Source organism: Lepisma saccharinum, chromosome 19 (assembly GCF_977018435.1).
Source record: "Lepisma saccharinum chromosome 19, izLepSacc3.1, whole genome shotgun sequence".
Lineage (NCBI taxonomy): Eukaryota > Metazoa > Arthropoda > Insecta > Zygentoma > Lepismatidae > Lepisma > Lepisma saccharinum.
The window spans coordinates 50,697,556-50,716,209 of record NC_139247.1 but is presented as its reverse complement, the minus strand read 5'-3'; the positions used below and the strand labels follow the sequence as shown (position 1 = coordinate 50,716,209).

The window sequence follows — 18,654 nt, the reverse complement described above, 5'->3', positions numbered from 1 at the left end:
GCTGTGCTATAGGTATACTACGACTTCCACATCACTGGCAATGGCTTGTACACAATGCTGGTGACTACATCGAAGGGCTGAAAAGTTTCACAGATGTATCTCTTTTGTATAATTTGTAAATACATAGTTACCACTATTAAATCTCCAACCCACATACATAGAAATCATCATTAGGATGATTATACTCGAATTGTAAATGTAATGTAAATAGAATTATATTTTTTGTAGGTGCGTAAAGACTGGTATGTGTTCGCAGTCCTTGCCACATTACCATGGGTCGGCAGAGAGCTTTATGAGAAGAAGGAGCAAGGCTTGGAAAGGCTGCTTGTAACAATTGGTGTTTTCCTACAGAAGAGAACCAAGCATCATCATGCAGCTTTGAAAGTGTGGAGTTCAGACACACCACACAAGCAGGAAGAGGTAAGAATTACATGTGATTAGGTCTATGTGAAAGTGTTGTTTATGAAATTAGAACTTATCAGCATCATCTCTGCCATAATCATTAGGGTTCATATTTCTGTGACTTAAAATCTTAAATCAACATACACACACTTCACTGGTCTAGTCGGTAGAGCATCTGATTTCCATAGGTGAGTGTCCACCATAAAGTGGCTCTGTGGCTCACCCAGCCTCAAATCAATTGGTACCTGGGGGGGGGGGGGTGGTAAAGACTGCCAGAGCATGGTACTCATCACATCACCTCCAAAATGGCTGACATCGAGAATGTGTGGAGAACTTTACCTTTACCTTTACAAGCACACACACCCTAGTTACAAAAATATGACCTGAAGAATTGAAAATATTACTAACAGTTACATATGCCTCTTAGTAAGCATTGGTCTTTTTCTTCAGTATAGTGCCTTTTACAATCTATTGTTGACCATACAAAGACATAAAATATAAACCGAATAAACATGTTTGAGCGAACAAAGGGGTTTGGTGGGGGCACTGTAACATTCATTGTTTCACAGCATATTCCTGGCAAGTTCCATTATCTCCCTTCACTTAATATGTTTCTAAGAAGAAAAGGAGAGAGGCAAACACACATTTCCTTTACATTATTAGCACAAACATAGTTTTACGAAATATATCTGGGTTTAAAACACCCTACATTTACTTTTATACCATGGTTGGGCCAAACTAACATTTAAAAATAAAATGTGGTAAAAATATGCATTTACAGTGGAACCCTGATTTTACATTCCCCAGTTTTACATTTTCCTGCATTATACATTCAATATTTATGGTCCCAATAGAGCAAAATGCCATAAAATGTTCCTAGATTTTACATCTTCCCAAGTTTTAAGTTCTTTCACCTTAGTCCCCTGTAAAACGTAACAGCTAGGTTTCACTGTATATGACCAATAAAACAAGCATCACCATCAGGGAACAGATTTATATGTACCAACAAAGTGTTAGATATCTAAATATATGTTTAGAATTAAATATGGACTTGCAATTGTTAAAATTTATAATTTCCATTAACCAAGCAGCTCACCTATCTAAATAAAATGTATTACATTTATATGGCATAATTCTAATGCAAAATGTGCATTATGTTTCATTACCGAAACAATGATTAAGGAGGCTTACATGACATTAATTGTAGTGCAAAATTCAAATACAAAGTGGGGTTTATTTTTTGTTACCAAATCAACGGATTTCCAAAGTTTTCTTAAGTGCTGAAACATAAATCTTCTCCTGTAGTTTCTGAAGACAGATTTATATTGACTGAAACCGTATGCGTTCAATATCACATGAAGTATATTTAAAATAAGAAATGGATTTCACTGCGGAGTTTGCATTTGCATTCTCTATTGTTGACAAGAATGTTAGAACATATGCATTGACTATTGTTATGATTTAAAATAAACCGAGAGTACAAAACAAACAGAATACAGATGACTTAAACCCTTTGGTATTTAACACAAGAAGAGAAAATGTAGTAATTTCACTGATATGGAATATATGTCTGAAAATATTTGAAAATTTAAATGTATAAATATCTAAAATATGTGGTGAAAGGTAATATATGAAAAGAAAAAGAGCATTTTTTTGAGGTAACATACTCCAATTTGCAAAGATAATACAAAATAACATTGAGTTTAGCATCACGTGAAGATATGTATTTATATGTAAATCTGACCCCTGATCACATTCACAGATGCTAGAAATGTGTTTGAATTAACTTCGGCATGGGAAAAACAGACCAGAATAAATATGTAACATCTCAAAAATTATAGTCCTACTAATCCTTTTTGATGTATACTTTCAGTACCTCGACTGTCTGTGGGCCCAAATCAAAAAGTTGAAGCAGGACAACTGGGCTGAAAAGCACATTCCAAGGCCATATCTGGCATTTGACAGCATCCTGTGTGAAGCTCTGCAACACAACCTACCCACCATCCTACCACCTCCTCACCATGACAGCTATCAGTATCCGATGCCATGGGTGGTGTTCAGGATGTTTGACTATACCGATTGCCCGGAGGTAAGTTTCAAACTCAAGCACCATAATTGTAGTGGATGTACATTTTGAAAATTTGTGCGTTTACTCACTAAATATATTCACAGTATAAAAAGTATGAAAAACTTACGTGAGTGAGTATGAAAGTCGTAAAACTCCTTGCAGACGACGAAAATCCTGAAGAAGCAAAGCGTAGCTTCGCAAAACGTCGTCTGCAAGGAGTTTTACAACTTTTATACTCACACGTAAGTTTTTCATACTTTTTATACTGTGAAATTGTAGTGGAGGAAAGGAAGGGAAAGCAGGAATTTTTTGCGAATATATTATTGGGTAGGAAACATTAGGAACCAGTAGTGCACTATTGTAGTGTATCGCATGGTGTATCAAATTGGTCCACCGACCTCCCACTCCCCTTGGAAGTTTGTTTATTTCAAGTTACAAAAAAACGGAACCCTTGTTATAGAAATAAAGTGTGATTTGTTTTCAAAATTCCAAAATTAGAGTTTTGTGTGAAGGGGTTACACATCAGCTTTTTTCTTGAACAAGATGTGTAAAATATTTTAACAAAAATGAAGTAACTATGCATTTCAGTACACTAACTCTATGGGAAGGGGGGGGGGGGAGAGTTGATTAAAGTTGTGCAAATATTCACTTATCTATTGGATTGAGTAGCAAAGTCTCCCTAAGGATGTAATGTTAATAATAATAATAATAATAATAATAATACACTTTGAATAAAATAGGTTTTTCAAAATGTCAGCTACATGCTTGGTGTGTACTTCTCTGATGGTGTGATTATTGTATTTGATGTGTTTGGGAGTGAATTTGGATTCTCATCTTAGTAATATTAATTACATGATATAAATAGACATACATCCCATATTAGGGAATAGGTAGATTCATTGATATCAGCTGATGTAACCATGTAAGCTTACTTGTAAACTTATCCATAACTCAACCAATCAATTACTGTTCTGCATTGTAAAATTTGTATGTGCTTTGTGTGCCATTAAGCTTTAATTTCATGTACCATGGTTTTGGAAAGTAGAATTTTAAGTCTGATGCTTGTTTATTTAACATTTCTTTTCTGCCCATTCATGTTAATATCAGCAATGAGGACAAATGGCAAATTGATGAAATTGATGAAGGAGCAATGAATGCAGTGAACTTTCCATGCCTTACGTAGGATTTGAACATAAGGACCTCTTGCTTTGTTGCATGCTTTGTTATATATATATAAAAAAAAAGTGGTTATGCATACCTTTAAATAACAGGTGCGGCAGTGAAACAGGCGATTTTGAAACCTCCACCAGAGATACAAATTTATTCACAGCCATTGCAATTTGTGATGAATGTTTCTGAACAATGTGCACATCTTGCACAGACATGTCACGGCACAAAATGTCCATCACTTGAAAATGACATCACGCAGGTGGCTCCCATTTTCCGTCACACACATGCAAAGTCTTTTACGGAAGTTCGACATCACATCTTGCAGGATTGGCACTGGAATTCGATTAACTTCCTCCCGAATGCGATCCTTCAGATCCTGGATGGTGTGTGGTGGGTCACAACGAAAGATCTCAGGTTTCAAATAACCCCAAAGGAAGAAATCACAAGCCGAAAGGTCAGGGGATCTTGGAGGCCAGGAAATGTCCCAGTTCTTAGAGATGAGATGACCAGGAAAGATGTTCTGTAGCACATTAATATAAATCCGCGAGGTATGGCATGTGGCCCCGTCTTGTTGGAAGAATGTATTTTTAGTTACAGGAAGATCAGCAAGCTGTGGCACTAGGAAATGGTTCAACATGTGAGCATAACGTTCTGTATTCACAGTCACAGCATTGCCGCGAACATCTTCAAAAAAATAAGGCCCGATGATTCCAAATGATGATAAGCCGCACCACACTACCACTTTCTGACTGTGAAGTGGCTTTTCATGAAGCATTTGAGGATTTTCATGTGACCAGTATCTAAAGTTTTGCTTGTTAACAAAGCCTGGCACATAAAAATTGGCCTCATCGCTCATGATCAGATTGTTGCACAGGTCAGGGTTTTTGTTCATGAGTTCCAACAATTCCCTGCAAAAGCATAGTCTCTTTGGGTGGTCGTCAGCATTCAGTTTTTGCACTATCTGCATTTTGTATGGGTGGTATTGCAGTTCCTTGTTCAATATTTGACGTTCACTGCGATCCGATATGTCAAGGTGCAGGGCATGCTTGCGTGCAGAATGCCTGGGACTTCAACTGAAGGCTTCTTCCACTCTTGCAACATTCTCTGGTGTGCATACGCATTTTGCACTTCCACCCCTCTTTCTAACCATATCACCCATTTCCTCAAAGTTCTGTACCCACAATTTGATAGCATGCGACGAAGGGACTGGGGCATGACGTGCGAGATGGAAATGGTCAAGAAATACACGCTGCGCAGTCACGTAGCTGTCGTTGTTTTTGTAAAACGACTTCACGGTAAAAGCGAGTTGTTCACTGGTCTATGACGCCATGACTGAACACCGATATCAGTGTCAATTGCCAAGTTTTGTTGTCCAGATGACACCACTCCCGTTTTCTGATTCCTTACGTAACTTGTTATTTCCAGGGTTGCCAAATCGCCCGTTTCACTGCCGCACCTGTTATAAACCACTTAAAATAAGTACATTATATTATTTTGCTTTGCTAACTGCCTTAACATAGATGCTGGTCAATTTGCTAAGGCAAAACTCATCATATTGGCAAAAGAGGAAAGGTCTTGCCGTACTTCAACAGAACTTACAATTACTTCTAGTTGTGTCAGGTGACGAAGCACAATCTTACCTGGCCTGGGCATTTCTTTGTAATATCCTGCACGAAATTTATTGTAATCATCATTCATCCTCGTTATTGAAGGTAAAGTTCCCCATTCATATACCACTGTGCAATGAAGGCACATTTAGGGGATGTGAGGTAGGGCCTACACACAGTGACGGTGCCAACGTGAAATAAATAGGGGTTTACGGATTTCGGAGTCTAATTCTTGGAGGGCTAACAAATGCCAGCTAAAAGTGATTTACTTAATACTTTATTGCGGTATAATTTAACCAGTGACACATTTTACAGTCAGGTCCAAAGGTAAATTACTGAGATGTTGCATTTTCTTCCATCATATACAAAATTCTGACCCAGCCAGAGGCAGAAACTGCAACGGATGATGATGATATGCAAGAGTACTTTAGGCACGAATCTTTTATGCCAAATAAAATACAATGGTTATATTGTTTTCTCTTCCTAAGCCATTATTTAGTGGAAAAATATCAGACTTACTATTCGTATGAATAGTACAAAATACACCATAAAACTACATTCATTATGAACTTGCTGGATATACGTATAAATACTACACGTAACACTATTTCTATGTAAAGAGCATGAGTACTTTTTTGGTTAAATGAGAAAATGAACCTTAGCAAGAAACTATGATAAGATACGTCTGTTTGTACGAGCAGCACAACCTTGTTTAAATCCAAAGATTTTGCAAGCTCTTTCTCAAAAGACAGAATAGATATAGCACTCAACCTCTTCTTGCCAGTTTGATTACGAATGTAACACTTGACTTGTGGCAAGCAGCCGTTGATGGGGGATATGCACATGTCAATATCACAAAGCTTATAATTTTCGTAAAAGGCAATTTTAAAAGTTTCAACCATTGCAAGCAACTGCTGACTGAAGGGTTCTTATTTTGAGTGAGTTCCTTTCTTCCTCATAGTGTGCCATAACTAAACTGTCCAAATCACAACAGAAGGGAGGGCCTCCTCGATGGTGCAGTGGTAGCATCGTCGCCTTGTAATCAAGGGGTCCTGGGTTCGATATCCGGTGGAGGAACATAGTGGTTCGGATACCACTTTAAACTGTAGGTCCAGTCCTGATTAGCCTTACTGTGCATAAAGTGAACTTGAAACACCAAGTCAATCAATCAATCACAACAGAAGGGAGCAGAGAAAGATTGCAGATTTTCGTGCTTCAGAAAAGCAACACTAACTTATAGGTCTCGCCCAACAACTTGAGCTCTGGGGAAAGTGGAAATCCGAGGGGGCCATATGGGTTTTGTCAAGAAAAAGGCAGGCTGGTGGAGCAAAATTCCAATGTTGCCATCTACAGATGTAAACAATTAACTGGTCATTCAGTTTAGATGTAGATTTGCATAATTCGGAAAAAGGGGTTCTGCATTGCGAAGCCAAGCAAGAAATGTGGGAAAAGCCTCGTTTAAGATACTCGCGGATACCCATGGGGGTCAATCCATATGAAGTCATACAACATGGTTGCTTGACCATTTTTAAAAAAGTTTATTTTTTGTGTGGTGTGAGCCTCATATGTTGAACACGATTCCGATGACCGCCATCAGTTGCAGTTCGCGGCCTTTCATTCCATTCTCTCACATAGCTGAGATTTCTTCAGGCGGGGTTTTCTTTAAGAGCATGATAAACTCAAGATCGCACAGTACTGATGTCTACACATTCATCCCCATAAAATGCCTTCAGTCGCAGATGTATGTCAATTTGTAGCACATTTTCTGTGGTTAGAAACTCGATCACGGCACGCTACTTCAGGCACTCCACTGACATTGCATGGTTACATGCTGCCATTTTCCTCGCTATAGTTCAGCACCCTCTGGCGATAGAAGTTTGAAACCTTTAATGGAGAAGCGGGAAAGTCTTATCAGTGCAATGTATGGTTACTCAAAATCCAAAATGCGTTTACAAGGTAACAAAGAAAATAAAAACACAGGAAGCTTTACTTCTCAGCATGCCCTCGTATATATACACTTTATTGTAGAGCCATTTCAGGATTGTAATGTTGTTCATTGACATTCCAAATTACAATTTACAAAATTTTAACATAAAGTGTTAATAAAAAATGAAATTAGGCATACCATATTTAATACAAAATATTGAATTTTTCACGAATTTTGTATCTCTTAAACCAATTAAATCTCAAACTCAAAATTTTTACTGAAGTTACATATCATGGAGTACTGTATTGTGTACAAATTTCAGATTTTTAAACAACTGCCCACCATAGATATTTAACCCTGAACTTGGAATTTTTTAACAAAGAGTACATGTTTATGACCCTGTAGAAAAAGAAATATTAAAGTCTAAAGCTTCAAATAATTTTGACATACTCTATTTGTACACAGGTACTTGCACAAAAAAAATTCAAGTGTCAAACAAACTGCCTTCCCCTAAAAAAAAATGTCCGAAAATGTCATTTTGAGGTATTAAAATACACAATTTTGACCTTAAAATTTATTATGAAGGAATAATATTTAGAAAATTACACAGAAATATAATTGTAGCCTATAATGTGCTTAACATCACAGATTTTGTCTCATTGTCGTAGGACTTACCAGAGCTGAGATAAAAAAGTTGCCGCTGATGCTTACGAATGGAGAAAATGACGCGTGCCATGATAAAAGAATGCCCGCCATCTTCAAATCGGTGATAGTAAAAATGAAATAACAGTGGTTCTGAACTGTCAACATATGAGGCTCACAACACACAAAAAAATAAACTTTTTTAAAAATGGTCAAGCAACCATGTTGTATGACTTCATATGGATTTACCCGTGGGGGAGTGGTTAGCACAGCATGCCACGATGCGAGGAGCCCCGGGTTTGAATTCCAGCCTGTAGATGGTAGTGTTTTTGTGCGTGTCCTTTCATCAATATCATCATATCGTCACTCATCGTCATTCTTTGCGATTAGCCAAAATTGGCAGGAAAGCGTAGTAAAATGAACCAAATGAATGAATCCAATTTGGATAAAGGGGTTATTAATTCATTGATTGATTTTTATTTATTTTACTTTGCTTTTCTTCCACTTTTGGCTAATCGCGAAGGTGAGGATGACTGATGATAAGATGAAACTGATGAAGGAACAATCACAATGAACACCCATGCCCCGGGCCGGGATTCAAACCCGGGACCTATGACGTCAAAGTGCACTGTGCTAACCACTCCGCCACAAACCGTAAAAAGGGGTTATTAGAAGGTTTGTGAGAGATTCTTACGTTGTGGGTGGACAATACTGTACCTACACCTATCAAAGAAGTTGCAAGGAAAAATCAATTTTTGATTTCGGGTCACATTATGCAAATGTTTACTTGATCTTTGTTTTCCTTATTATAGAACTGAATCCAATAGGAGGTTTTGATGGAGAAACCAGATATTATTGTTGTGTGTGCCGATTTCTTTAGAGATATTCATGACTGCCCAAACACTGAAAGAGCCGTGTACTATTTAGACCAAAACTTACATAAACGAACATCATACGGTGCCAAAACGTGGCAGTGTGACAAAGACATTGTAAGGCCTCTACCACCAAGTGGAAGAGAGGAAGGAGAGGTTTCTAATGGCAACCATCGACGCAGAACAGTTTCCTGTGCCCTTTCGCAAGTAAAATATTAGGAGCCCTTAGTGAAGTAAATATATATATATATACACACACATATACATATATATATATATCGAGAAGAGACGTATATACGCATTGATGATGTCAGAGTGATGGACAGACATTTTAACCCAATAACTTCCATTATGAAAAGCAGGGAGGAAATGGGGGGGAAGAGGAGCTTGCATCATTGCGTACAAAGCAAATATGGCTGTAATAGGTTAGAAGGTCAATTAAAAGAACGTAGTGTATATACAGCTTTGCTAAGAAATTCTCTTGGTTATCACAGGCATTCTGGTAACATATATTGAGAATAGCAAGAAATTAGTGCAGTTGCAAAGACTGCTTTTGAAGGGCGGAGAACTCATTATGAGGGTTGTCACTGCCTCCGCGGTCAACTCGAATGCTTTCTTCCCAGAGCTCAAGTTGTGGCATGAGACCTGTAATAAAGTAGGCACCAATAAACAACACCGCCCTTGAATAGATAGTGTGTTAATGATACCATTTCTCTGTAATGATATATATTAGGAATGGGCTGATATGAAATTTCGGCCGATACCGATAAATTACCGATATTAAATTTACCGATACCTATAACCGATATTCTACAGATCTGATATACAATTAAGGTTCATTGACCTCCTTCATAAATTGTTTTAATGTGACTGCAGTGCAAGAGAAGTTGCATATTTAGACATTTACTTTTTTAGAGATTAGAGCATAGAGATTATCCATAAAAATTACAACAAAATGGCAGAATTTTGCACTAATTTATCAGATATTTATTGATATATCGGATCGGTAAAATAATCGGTAATTTTACCAATAAACCGATACACCTATATCGGCTGATACCAATAGAGTACCGATTAATCGGTCCCATCCCTAATATATATTATGTTTAGAATTCAGAACTTAGGGCTAAAAATGGAGAGGATGTGGAATTGTTGTCCACTTAGGAGGTGCCACTCTCAAGGAACAAACGTATTTTCACTACAAATTCACCTCTGCTAGGAGACAAATACATTGACATAAAATCAATGAATATAGTAGCAACTCCTGCACTGGGCATTTTGATTAGTGAAAATAACAGCTGAAGATTATAATTTTATTTCAGAATATATTATAACACCATTAAGCCTTGTTTCCATGATTATGAAAAACTAAATATGCATATTTAGTTTTTCAGAATATGTTATGTATAAATACTGATGATGTGCTTTAAAGATAGATTTTCCTGCACATAATCAAATTTGGCTGTGGATGTTTGTGGGTGTCCATTCATCATTCATCCACCTTCTTTTGCATATTAGCCAAAAGTGGCACAAGAAGCGAAGGAAAATAAAGGAAGTCAACAACAATTGTTTTCGACTGCAGTTGCCTGATGCAGTGTTTACATTATAACCACTGTAAATGGACGAATTACATGTAAAAGGTAGTAAGCAATTGACAAGTTGTACAAAAAGATAAAAAAACAAGTCTTTTTCTGTGTTGAATTGTATTTTTACTTATTTTTTGTAGGGTCCCATATTGCCTGGAGCACATTCCATTGAACGGTTCCTAATAGAAGAGCACTTGCACCAAATCATAGAAATGCATTATTTGGAACGCAAGGATTGGTGAGTCATCCTTATTCTTCCAAGCAAATATGTTTTAGTTAGTTTTACATATGTTTCTTTGGTCATTCTAACGGTGGCATAGCGCAGTCTTCTGTACCCCACCCTCCCACCATGCAAACGTTTATTATTATTATTATTTAGACTAATCTGCTTACTGTTGCTTTAAATCTACTAGTACTTTTGATAAATTTATTGACCTGATACGGCTTGTCAGGTCTGGGTTTTAAGTATCAGCAAACCAGTCACTCGCAAGTCTTAAGTTAGCTAAGCAGAAAATAAACAATAGATTTAACAAAGTTGGAAATAAACAACAAATAAGGAGGACCGTTACTGACAATTTTTTAGCCTTATGTTTAAAAAAATACTAGTTTTTCTTGTATGTACGCATTGCTTGCATTGTAGAATTATTTTCCTGTAGTTTACGGTTATTGCAAAGCATAAGAAAACAGTTTTTTGTTGTGACGTTTCAGGAGAACACACGCTCCCTTCATCAGACATTTATTTTCATTTTGACTAAAGATACACTTATAACAATGGTTAGCAATTTTTTAAACAAAAAGAATCCGTTATATAATTTTTATCTGAAATAAAAATAAAACAGACTGCTTCTTTTCACAGTTAAGTTGCTATATTACAACAATGTAACATTGACAACATCCAATATATAACGGATTCTTTTTGTTTAAAAAATTGCTAACCATTGTTATAACTGTATCTTTAGTCAAAATGAAATTAATGTCTGATGAAGGGAGTGTGTGTTCTCCTGAAACGTCACAACGAAAAACTGTTTTCTTATGCTTGTAATAACCGTAAACTACAGGAAAATAATTAAAAAAAATACTCCTAGTATCCAATTTTACAACAGATGGTTATCTTAAACGTCAAGGATGATTTTTAATTACACTTCCGTAATGTCAACTTTTCTCCTTTCTTCCTCTTCAACCCACAGTCAATCTCTGAGAGAAGAAAGTTTGGGGGGGAGGGTGTTATGGTGGGTGGAGGAACTCACCTCCAAGACAACTAGGTTCATCACTTTGTTGCCGAAATTTACTTGTACTTGTCCATCCACTTCCAATTTAAGCCTTGGTCTCACATGTTTGTACTGCATCCTTTTTTGCGATGCCGAAGTCTATTGTCAACTTTGTGCTTGGAACTGGAGTCAGATTTTTTTTTAACCCTTGCAAAGCCATTGCAATATTTGGCAATATAAATATTGCAATTGGTTTAATATTCTCACACAACAATATGTCCTCCAATGGCATGCTGACCCTTACCAGCCTAGTAACAGCTCTTGATTCAACATTAAAGAATGTTGAACTTACTGTTTTGGTTTCACCATTGCCATTAGTATTACACAATCTTTCTTCGGAACCAAACACCTGTTCCACTTGTGACTAATCTCGGTCTGATCTAAAGTAATCAGTCATAACCCCCCCCCCCCACACACACACACAGATATATACATATATATAAATACACAGGAATAGGATCAGAAAAGGTGCCAGAAGGGCGGATAAATACAAATGATGAAGGAGACAGTAAACACTTACCACACGAAGAGAAATAGTTCAATATTTTGCAATATATATCGCATTTTCAAAGTACAAGGTGGTTATAATTAAAGTGACGGTGTTCAGAGTGGTACAGCACGGGCTGTAATGAGAGTAGCAGTCTGAAACTTCGTAGATATGCTAATGAAGCAATGCGCTCGCGAATTATGCAAAAAAAAAAAAAAAAAAAAAAATAGTTCCAATTCTCGCCACCAGGGTAAAAAATGGCGCTGTAAGCAGTCAAAATGTGGTATAGTTACAGGAAAAAGGCAGGAAAGATCAAACACATGAGAACAATGGCTCTGGCATGTTTATTAGGAACTATGGTTACAAGAACTGTTCAATATGGCCTCCCAATTCAGCAACATGCTGCATTCGTAACACGGCATGGTCGACGGTTGCTCGCAGCATGTCTGGTGAAATCTGAGCGACATGTCGTTGTATGCTAGCCTTCAGATCAGGCAGAGACCGGACATGTCCCTGATAGACACGATCTTTTAAATATCCCCACAGCCAGAAGTCACATGGATTAAGGTCGGGGGATCTGGAAGGCCAATCATCTGGAAACTGCCTGGAGATGATGCGGTCATTAGTGAAGGTTTCTCGCAGCAAATCTTTCACGTGGCGAGCGACATGTGGTGTTGCCCCATCTTGCATGAAAATGGTGGTGTGTTCACAGTTCCGTTCTTGCAAAGCTGGAATCACGTGTTGCACAAGGAGGTCCCTATAACGTGCAGATGTCACTGTACACCTAACAGGCCCTCGAGGTGTCATCTCCTCAAAGAAAAACATACCAAGAATGAAGGAGCTAGTGAACACACACCATGCAGTTACGTAAACTGAGTGCAATGGTTGTTCCTGCACAACATGTGGACGAGTGGAACCCCATATGCGACAGTTCTGAGTATTCACTGTACCGACCAGAGTAAAATGCGCCTCGTCAGTCCACAGAATATTCCCCGGCCACATGTCATCCACTTCCATGCGTTCCAAAAACCGATGGGCAAACTCACGGCGTTGTGGAATATCTTGGGGTTTCAATTGGTGCACAATTTGAATCTTGTAGGGATACCAGTGTAAAATGCACCGCAATACCTTGCGAACTGTTGACCAGGGGAGTGACAATTCACGTGCCACAGCTCTAGCACTGGTTGCAGAAGTTGAGGCATGTGCTGCACGGTCAGCTACAGCTACAGCAACTTCGTCCACAACTTCCACGGGGATGGGCCGCCTTCCTCTCCCTGGTGCAACACCCAATTCACCTGTTTCCTCGAATTTCTTCATCATCTTCTTCAGCCCATTAATTGACATGGGCCCTCTTCTCAGCCCTTTCTGTTGGCGATATTTCCGCAGTGCATCGTTACTATTGCTCCCATTCTGGTAAAACAACTTCACTAGCAGTGCACGGTCTTTCTTCGCAATAGCCATTGCTTTTTACACGGGAAAAATCAAACTTTTAATGTTCGGCGAACATTCACATCACTAAAGGAAAAAAAAAGCAACAAGCGTCACCAACAACAACCAGGGAGCTCACACAATGGTTAGGCAATGTCACCGACTTTGACGTCAGAGTTACGGAAAATTCCACGTTTTGACTGCTTACAGCGCCATTTTTTACCCTGGTGGCGAGAATTGGAACTATTTTTTTTTTTTTTTTTTTTTTTTGCATAATTCGCAAGCGCATTGCTTCATTATCATATCTACGAAGTTTCAGACTGCTACTCTCATTACAGCCCGTGCTGTACCACTCTGAACACCGTCACTTTAATTATAACCACCTGGTAGAAGGTAGATAGATCGGCTTCACGTAGAGTAGAGGCACAGAATACTGACCGTAGCGTCACTACGGTCAGTGTTGCCAGAAACAGTTGATAGAGAACAAAAAGTAAACCAGTGTTTACTGTAAGGTGGATGGCTGGTTTTGGAGAGGAGAGGAAAGGGTTACTGGTTGGCTAGGTTGAATCCAGGGGGTATAGTGGCGTGCATGCCTGCTAAATAGGCCCTTTGCCATCGCCTGCGGAAAGATGTGTCAGAGTGGGGGGGAGTAAAAGATGGATGATGGCAACACGGAAAGGGTTATTGAAGGTGGTGTTATGGCTGTTGGTGTGGATGGCAGTGTTTACTGTATCCTTCATCATTTGTATGTATATAAATACATATGTGAAATATGTGGGGCCCTTAGTGAAAGAAATGTTGAGAAAGCCAGAGGGCTGTGAAGGATATTAAACAGTTGTCCCCTTCCAAGCCAAAAGAGGTAGGGAAGGGGGGGGGGGTCCAATTGAAAGTTTCGTCCTTAAGTCTGGTAAATTGTTTATGTATCATCAGAAGGAATAAATGTTTTCAGGGAGGGGGAAATATGTGAAAGAAAAGACAAATAAAGAAGTGAAAGGTGACGGAAGTAAAAAGGAAGCAAAAGGGATAGACAGGTTGTGAAAAGCAAAAGGGGCATTCCTGCATTAAATGTGTGACATTCACAGATAATATGCAAGGTTCTTGGCATGCAATTTGATTAAAATATTCACCTCCCCGATGGCGCAGTGGTAGCGTCGTCGCCTTGTAATCAAAGGGTCCCGGGTTCGATACCCGGTGGAGGCACATAGTGGTTCGGATCCCACTTTAATCAGTAGGTCCAGTCCCGATTAGCCTTACTGTGCATAAAGTGGACTTAAAACACCAGCTCAATCAATCAATGATTAAAATATTCGTAATGAACTGATTTAATACAATTATGAAGTACCGCATTTGCTCCCCCCTTTTTTAAACACTTTTTCTGGGAAAAAGCTTTGTGACTGAATATGATAATCAATTTACAGTATTTCAAATATAAAGTAATATATAGGTCTACTTTCAACAAATAACTTACATAATCTAACTAGGAAAGAATACATTTTAATCTCTTTCGTTAAAATCCAGAGATTAGAAAGCTAAATGAAGAATCACTTGAAACCTCATCTAAATCAGAATTGAAGGTAATCCAAAACTGAGGATCAGCATACAATAGATTTTCCAGACCTATTTTTGAAGAAAGAAAGTGCATCTCATATGCCGACCAATACGGTACTTTGTTGTGTCTGTTAAGAAATGAACAAAAAGAAAACTTTAGTATGATAGCCAGGCGCGGCTCGTGCATTATTTACCCGGGGGTTCACTGAAGTCATGTGACATATATTCAGTTTCCGCCAAATTGACTTCCTTCGCCTAACAAAAGGATGGGGGAGGGCTTAAAAGATTTGTCCAGAATGTTTTCATCTGGGAGCATAAGGTTTTGTATTAGGGGTGTGCGAATAAATTTAGGGCTGAAACTACAATAAATTGTGCCTTTATGAAAAAAGTTGAGTTTTGTTGGAATGTGATGGACGTCCTCAAGTAGGGGCAAGTAATATATTTTTCCCCAGGAGGAGCAAAAAACACTCCTTCAGTCTGAACTTACTGCAACGCTTTTATAATAATTACCAAAAATTACTGTGACTGAAATTAAATTATATGCGTGTAATATATAATTTTTGGTTTACATTCGATTTCCATGGGGGGCGGCCCCCTTTTCCCCTTCCGGACGTCCATGCCGACTAATCAGAACTGGTCCTACATTTATTAAAGGGAAATGGCAACTAATGGTATGTGCATTATAGAAATCAAACCTGAGACCCTTTTCATTGATACGCGACAGCTTTGTTCAAATTTGAGGCTGGTCGACCAGCACACGCTTTTTTTCAGTGGACAAGGAAGTTTGTTTAAGTTAATTATGTACATTTCTATCGGTCATTTCTTACCTGCGCGGACAACAACGCGTACACTGCATCAAATGACATAACCTAAAGTCGTTTTCACGTTCAGAAGACACAATTGGCTCTTATGGGCAATGCTTTTCTTATGGGAGTTACGAGCGCGCTGTTGTGAAATTTCTGGATTTACAAATTTAGCTTAAGTAAAATCAGTACCTGTAGTTTTGCAGGAAATTTTGTAGAGAATACGATGGTGAACACAAAAAACTGGTAACTTGCTTACATAATTTTAGATAAATTAAAAATGCAAATTTTCTGTGAAAACACAATTTTTACATTGTTTTCATTCCTAACGTTGAAACATGCTGTAAAATTGAAGCATTCATTATTAAAAAAATTGACACTGTTTTTTAATTGTCATAGGTGATGGTGGTACTCAGAATTTATCAATACTTTAAAGCAGGGACCTGTAACGTAACCCAACTTGTAACGCTGTCAAGTTACGAACGGAACTATCGATATGCGTTACAATGGCATTGGCGTTCCACACAGTACCGGACAGATTGGACCTACCTACAACCTGGGTAAATTAGGCGTACCGTTACTCAACGACCCATTCGCTTCAGGTACTGAGTGGAACGGGTCTCGGATGGAACGGGTACGATCGTACCCGTACATACTGTACCTGAACGGTGGCTACCGGGTACGAAATGGAACCACAAGTAGGTAACCGGTACTGAAGCACAATGACCAGCGCTTGTTATTAAAATACCGGTACGTGGATAGAAATGGATGAAGCGGGTAACATTTGTAACAGGAACTTACAGTACGTATCATAACAGTTTACTGTCAATCAACATTCCACAGCAGCAAATGGAATACCGATAAATATACACTTCTTTGTTTAAAACTAATTATAATAACTTTAGAAAAAAGTAATTCGTAATCTTTCTGGATTTTATTTATCCGAAAAATATGTATAAAAGCTATCTAGTTTATCTTTCATTAATTTGTTAATAATGGCATCAGCTATGCAAAAATTTTGAAGACCGTCACTCTGGCAAACTATTAACAATAGAAACAATTAGTTTCAACAAGCTCATGTATATTATACTAATTACAACGACCTGCGCAGAAGGTCGATATTCGTCATTCAGGCAACCTGTTACTAGGAGGCATGTGCAGTAGGTCCCATTACTTTTAAAATAGGTAGAGAAGTGAAATTGAGTTTGAAGGTAGATTATGCTAATTAGAGCACGGCTAAATCAACATGATTGTGGAAAACCGGAAGTTGATGGACGCCATATTGAAAAATGTTACTTCTTAAGATAGAGGAGTGAAACTCGGTTCAACGATAGCTTATACTAATTAAAGCATGGCAAATAAACATGATTGTGGAAAACCGGAAGTTGATGGACGCCATATTGAAAAATGTTACTTCTTAAGATAGAGAAGTAAAATTCGGCTTGAAGGTAGCTTATGGGAATTAGAGCATGGCAAATCAACGTGATTCCGGAAAACCGGAAGTTGATGGACGCCATATTGAAAAATGTTACTTCTTAAGATAGAGAAGTGAAATTCGGCTTGAAGGTAGCTTATGGGAATTAGAGCATGGCAAATCAACGTGATTCCGGAAAACCGGAAGTTGGTGGACGCCATATTGAAAAATGTTACTTCTTAAGATAGAGAAGTAAAATTCGGCTTGAAGGTAGCTTATGGGAATTAGAGCATGGCAAATCAACGTGATTCCGGAAAACCGGAAGTTGATGGACGCCATATTGAAAAATGTTACTTCTTAAGATAGAGAAGTGAAATTCGGCTTGAGGGTAGCTTATGGCAATTAGAGCATGGCAAATCAACGTGATTCCGGAAAACCGGAAGTTGGTGGACGCCATATTGAAAAATGTTACTTCTTAAGATAGAGAAGTGAAATTCGGCTTGAAGGTAGCTTATGGAAATTAGAGCATGGCAAATCAACGTGATTCCGGAAAACCGGAAGTTGGTGGACGCCATATTGAAAAATGTTACTTCTTAAGATAGAGAAGTAAAATTCGGCTTGAAGGTAGCTTATGGGAATTAGAGCATGGCAAATCAACATGATTGCGGAAAACCGGAAGTTGGTGGACGCCATATTGAAAAATGTTACTTCTTAAGATAGAGAAGTGAAATTCGGCTTGAAGGTAGCTTATGGGAATTAGAGCATGGCAAATCAACATGATTGCGGAAAACCTGAAGTTGGTGGACGCCATATTGAAAAATGTTAATTCTTAAGATAGAGGAGTGAAATTTGGTTTTATGATACTATGGATATTACTGCATTGGAAATCAACATGATTAGGGAAAACCGGACGTTAACGGAAAAATTTACTTTAATATTCCTCTTTCCTTTGGTGATTGCTTATGTTAATTAGAACATGGTCAATTTATATGATATTATAAAACCGAAAGTCGATGGACGGCATAATGAAAAATGCAATTTATTAAGATGAAGAAGTGAAATTCGATTAGATTATTGCGCTTACTAATTCGAACATGGACAATGCATATGCTGTCTGTAAAACTGGAAGTTGATAGACGGCATGTTGAAAAAGAAATACATTTGAGTGTCGATTTAGTTTTTATTAATTAAAAATTAAATATGAATTCCATCAAACTCAGGTTTTCCAGAATCATGTTCATTTGTCATGCTCTAATTCCCATAAGCTACCATCAAACCAAATTTCACTCCTCTGTCTTAAGAAGTAACGTTTTTCAATATGGCGTCCACCAAATTCCGGTTTTCCACAATCATGTTGATTTAACATGCACTAATTAGCAAGATCTACCACCAAATCGAATTTCACTTCTCTAACTTAAGAAGTAACGTTTTT

The 18,654-nt window shown here is 38.0% G+C and overlaps 1 protein-coding gene across 1 annotated transcript in view; it reads left to right on the top strand.

Annotated features, from left to right (window-relative positions):
- The window catches only part of Cbp80 (Nuclear cap-binding protein subunit 1), a 107,434-nt gene that overhangs the window by 13,183 nt on the left and 75,597 nt on the right, over positions 1-18,654 (top strand). The window contains exons 5-7 of the mRNA XM_083140851.1: positions 229-420; positions 2,276-2,491; positions 10,415-10,512. Of these exons, the coding sequence (XP_082996977.1) occupies positions 229-420; positions 2,276-2,491; positions 10,415-10,512 (506 nt within the window). The remainder of the gene's footprint in view (positions 1-228; positions 421-2,275; positions 2,492-10,414; positions 10,513-18,654) is intronic.